Genomic DNA, 5,546 nt, shown 5'->3' with positions numbered 1-5,546 from the left:
CCATTTTGCAGTGCTTTGCATACTTCTTTTCAGGCTCAGGCACTTTGTAGCCTTGAAAATAAGTCCTCATGACTGCAAGTGCAGTGAGGGACATTTAAATGGAAAGCCAGTAGATTCTATATAACAGACAGGTTTGTAAGTATTTTATTTTGTTTTAAAAGGTAACTATCAGACATATAGTAGTTAACTTAAGTATAGTTGCTCCAAGAGGATTGGTCTTTTCTTGTGGATTTGTCTTTTACATTTCACTCAAGGTCCTCTTTGCTGTGAAGAAAACTGATTAAGCTAAGACTTGGAAATGTTCATGTCAGCTCTATTGTTCACTTGCACCGAAGTGAATTAATCAGCACCATATTGGTCCCCCTATCCTATTGCGCCACACCGTGGAAGTACCCAGTCTACCCTCCCTCTGTCTCTGTCTCTGTCTCCGTCTCTGTCTGTCTGTCTTTCTGTCTGTCTGTCTGTGTGAAATGAAAACAGTGCCAGTTGTGCATGGACTGTTTACGTTGAGTCTAGTTTGTTTTCAAAAGCGATGTGATTATACTCTCAAGATTCACAACAATGTCATAAACCATAATCATGGACATAAAAAGACAATCAAAGTTGCTGCGATGTCTGTTTATTAAGAAGGAAAAAAAATGTTAATTTCAGTGGCAGTGATGTTTCATAAATGTAATCATTTTTGCTGCAGTGATTTGTGGCCTACTAGTGGAATTAGATGGAGTTGGACTGCCTGAAGTTGAGTCGTTTGCAGGTGGAAGCTGCATGACGCCAACTGAAGACCTTTGCTTCCATCTTGTGGCTGCTCAGCGAAACAGTTTGTGTTCTGCCTCTCCCTCCCTCCATCTCTAACTCTGTTTAATATCGGCACTGTGGCGAATCTAATCTGGATCTCCTTTAAGGCAATAAAACCCAGATAGCTTCCTTTAAATGAATAGCACCGCTTATTATAGCTTTGAAATCCTCGTTTATTTGGCGATGTGCATGATAGAAAAATGATTCATGTCGAGGTTCAAATGGGCAGGATGACGAAGATCCGTGGTGTCCCAAGTGCATATTTCCTCAAGTATTGTATTCCCAGGTATATAATAGTGTTATCCACGCAGGTCGAACTGTGCCGCACGCCAAGATGCTTGTTTTAAAGTCGCCTGCTTTATCCCTTCAAGCAGCCAAAAGCAATTTCCGATAAATCTGACCCTGCTGCTGAGCTGGTAGAGGGGTAGTATAATTTTCTGGTGCGTTAATGACAAAACACTGGCGCAAAGCGAATACTGTTCACCGTAAAAAGTTTATCATGCAGGTTTTTACACAGCTAACATTTTTATTTCGCTTTTGCTTGAAAGTAAACACAACAAGGCATGACCAGACACACAAATAAATGTTCTGGGCCGATCTTAAAAATATGTTTAAACCTACAATAAAGACAAAAGATCCTGACTCCGAGGACCCTGAAAAAAATATAAAATGTACGATAAAATATAAAGAAATCTAGCAATATACATGTACAGTAAAATATGATTTTAAGAAATAAGCGCCGTTTTCTTAAGGTAATTTCTAGTCTTTCCAGCGTCTTTCTTGGCGCATTTGTGCGCAAGACACCTGCTACTATCCCCACTTTTTGTTCCCATGGAAAAACATCTGCACTCCGCAGCATCACTTCCAGTTCATCGGATTCACAATAAAATTAGAATGCAAATGACAGCTTCAACATTTACCTCTTAGATTAATCAGTTGTGTCTATTTGCATATTTATTATATATTATATGTAACTGCTAACTGCTACATGAACAACCTGCAGAACTACGTTGGCGTAAAATCCGAGAAAGGGTTACTCAAATGTTTTATTGGCGCAGAATGTGAACAGTGGCTTAGTTTTACACCTGATATAGAAATCCTATTTTTCCCACATGTGTCTATTTTAGAACCAGGCCTACGCATACCAGCGGGACTCAAAGCAAACAAGGAAGAACACTGTCTGGTATTAAAAATAGTTTTTGCTCTCTGACGAGCGACTTTGGAGGACAGACAATAATCCGCCTTTCACTTTGGAGAACGGGGGAGAGAGGGAAGGGAGAAATGAGAAGGCTGTTGTTGGCATAGCTCTATCAAGGAAGAAGGACTCCCTGTTATCTGTGAATGGGGCTTCTTTTTTTGACCAGAATAGATATAGCACGAATTTTTAATTCGTTTTTCTTTAAGAGACAACAATGCTTTATTTGAAAGCTTGATACAATTTGGGGCTTGTAAGAGATCCTTTTCTCCTTGTCCGAGCCCAGCTGCCCATATGGGATACAACGTGTGCAGCAAAGATCACAATGGCACCAAGTGACAGGCGGGACAAAAAGCCCAAGGATGCGTCTCCCTGACTCTGAACAGCACCAAGAAACTCTGTCAGTCTCTCTATATACACTGTCCGCAGCCCCACTCCTGCTGCTGCCCGTGAACATGCACGCCTCTGACATCCAGCAAAACCAGGCCTGGGCTTTTGTCTCCGTGTTGTGTCGTGTACTGTATTATGCAACGATAGAGTCACAGGGCAAAGCCTGGCCACGCAAAAATCGATGTTTGCCTTCTACTTATGAGGTTTGAAATACTGGTATTGCGGTTGTGCTGGTTCATTTTGTTGGGGTGTATTTGAAAGAAGCCGGAATATCAGCAGAGTTCACTAAAATCTAATCACAGACAGACAATCATTTATCTTCGCCGTTTGCAGTTCAGTTTATAATCCCCGTCTAATGTCACGTCGCTCCTCGTGAATGCGCTATAAGCGAATATTGGCACTATAAGCGACTCTGAGTGTTTCCCGCGGGTCGACAAAGGCAGTTGGGAAAAAAAAACCCGAAAACTATGAGCAAATTGCTGATTTATTTGACCTACAAGCTCAACCAGTGGTGAGACACAAAACCTTTCTGTCAGGGACAAATTGAGTCTGTCGCCCACAAAAGCAGTAGCCCCTTGAGACTCAATTCTGTAAATAATTAGCAAATCTGGCCAATTTAGCTGTTTGTTCAGTGATGATAGGGGCGACTCTAACATCTGTTGGGAGATTTTTGTCCCGGGACAAACAAAATGCATAGATTTTTCGGCTAGGTTATCATATTTACCCAAGATATTGACTGGAGTCTGATAATCCGCAGTGCGCTGCGGAGCATTGGGGAGCCATTTGTGCTTATTTTGGTTCCACCTTAAAGAACATTGTGGCTAACAGGGCAAAGTATATGCGGACTATCACTACTAACACGTTATATGATCATATAAAAATAGCTTTATTAGGCGGTTAAAGCCCCTCTAAGCCGTGCGTATTTTAGTTGATCGTTGGCCGTGGCTGAACAAAGAAGACTGGTGAGTCATTGATTATTCCTGCTCTATTTGCAGTTTAGCACTTAACAAGATAACAAAACATTTATTGCATTAAACGATTTTTTTTTTACTCCCACAGTCTACCACTTTACACCCAAGGCTGGGAGTGGTTGGGGATGCTGACAAAATGGAGAGCTTTTGATTCAAAAGCTTCTTATGTGGAGAAGTCCTCTTATATTAAGTGAGTGGATTTTAGTCCCATTTCGCAAGTGACTTTAGGCTCTTTATTAGTGAGGTGTTCGGCTGCAGAGAAAAATTCTCCGGATTACATTTGTTTAAAAAGAAAGGAGTGAAGTGCGTTGGAGATTGAGTCAAGCTCCATTCTGTGCCACAATAAAGTGTTTGTCTCCTCGCCTTCCAATGTGACGTTTAGCGAAGTTTTTCAGAGATAATACAATCGAAAAGGACACTTTATATGAACCAAAGCCTCATTTCAGAAACACAGCATTTTATTTTGAAATCCTTATTTATAAAAAAGAAATGGGATATTCAGCCATCACCGCGCGGCTACACTGTTATCTACACATGTCATCTGACACGGCAGTCAGTCGTTTTGCCAACAATCACTCCTTCAATTTTTTTTTTAATTTGTAAATATATATATATATCTAGGCCAATCTTAAACTTCACGCTCCCGATAGCTGTCTCGGCTGCAAACATGTGCCACAAAATATTTACAGGAAATAAAAACAAAAGAAAAATTGCTGAAAAGTTGCCAGTGTTTATTCATGGCCATAAATATTTTTTCGGTCCATAAAAGAAGCAAGAAATTAAAATTTCTATAATTATAAAGTGGTTCGTACGTGCTGATAATAACACGAAGGGACAAAAGGAAAAAAAAAAGGAAAAACATCTCTACAACCAACACACAACATACTTTACAAAAAATTTCACAAGAAGAGCATTGACATTCTTAATAAAATCTATAAGGGAGAGGTTTGGACCCAGTTCTCTTAACGAAAACATGTAAACACGGCGCACACATGAGCCCCGAATAAAAATGGTAGTATATATATGAGTCAAGCTGCAAAAATGAAAAGTCTTTTTTGTTTTTGTGTTTGATTTTTTTTTTTCTTTGCTTTGTGGTGAAACTCCCTATCGTGCCTCCGAGCCAAGTCTCTATAATCTCTCTCACCAAGTCCACTGTTGCGTTTGCACCAAGTGATGTGCTGTGGGGAACTGTGGCGTGGCCGCGGCGCTGTACTGCGCGTTATACTGCATGTTGTGGAGTGACTGGGCACTATAAGCCGAGAAGGGGATCCCGGCCTGAAAAGTGGCCGCCAAGTCCTGAGCTTTAAGAGTATGACAAGGCTTTCCATCCCTGACTAAGACGGGCACGGCCACCCGCCTGGGAGAGGGGAGATGGGTCACTTCCATACCTTTCTCGGCCCGGGCTCTCTTCATCTTATATCGGTGGTTCTGGAACCAGATCTTCACTTGGGTCGGGGTGAGGCGGATCAGGCTGGCCAGGTGCTCCCTCTCAGGGGCGGACAGGTACCTCTGCTGCCTGAAGCGACGCTCCAGCTCGTAGGTCTGAGCCTTGGAAAACAACACCCTCCTTTTCCGCTTCTTGCCGGAGTCGCTGCCGCCGCTGCTCGAAGTTTCCTTGTCGTTGTCCGGCGATTCGTCGTCCGCGGACGGCTCCGGGGATTTGGCCGAGTCCTGAGAGCTGGCGGATAGGCCGTGCACTGCGGCAAGAAACGGGAAAAACACTGTCAAAATGTTATGTTGTAAAGTTCTTTGAGACATTTATCATCAGCACAAGCCACACAATCATCTAAAGTTTGGATGAAATGAATCGTGCTGCGGCAGTAAAAAAAAAAAAAGAAAAAGAACCTGTTCATGACTTGTCAAAATAGGACGATTTTTAGGATATGCAACATTTTTAACACATAAGCAAACATAATAAAACACGAGAAAGTTTTGGCTAATTTGACCTCTTTGGGGTAATTTTGAAGAGGAGGGGGAAGCACCAAATAATAATTGTTCAGCCCAAATCTGCACAAGCAAAGCGAGTCAGTGAAGCATTAAAAGGTGCATTGTGTGCCTGTAAAACCCCCACAGAATGCAGTCTTATTTTCCACACAGTCCTTCTACTCTGAATAACTCACAGCCTCCGTGTTTTTCCACGCTGCATTATCGATCAAATTCTTACAACGCAAAGTGCTTTGAGCCCAAACACTGCA

General features: G+C 42.0%; 1 protein-coding gene across 2 annotated transcripts in view; it reads right to left on the bottom strand.

The window, feature by feature from the left end:
• Nucleotides 1-4,378: 4,378 nt before the first annotated feature.
• nkx2.2a (NK2 homeobox 2a) overlaps nucleotides 4,379-5,546 on the bottom strand; it is a 34,765-nt gene continuing 33,597 nt past the window's right edge. For both annotated transcript variants that reach the window (XM_046413568.1, XM_046413569.1), the window contains one exon: nucleotides 4,379-5,048. In XM_046413568.1, coding sequence (XP_046269524.1) covers nucleotides 4,492-5,048 — 557 coding nt within the window. In that variant the 3' untranslated portion in view covers nucleotides 4,379-4,491. The remainder of the gene's footprint in view (nucleotides 5,049-5,546) is intronic.

Source organism: Scatophagus argus, chromosome 15 (genome assembly GCF_020382885.2).
Source record: "Scatophagus argus isolate fScaArg1 chromosome 15, fScaArg1.pri, whole genome shotgun sequence".
NCBI lineage: Eukaryota > Metazoa > Chordata > Actinopteri > Scatophagidae > Scatophagus > Scatophagus argus.
This window is presented reverse-complemented; position numbering and strand designations above follow the sequence as displayed.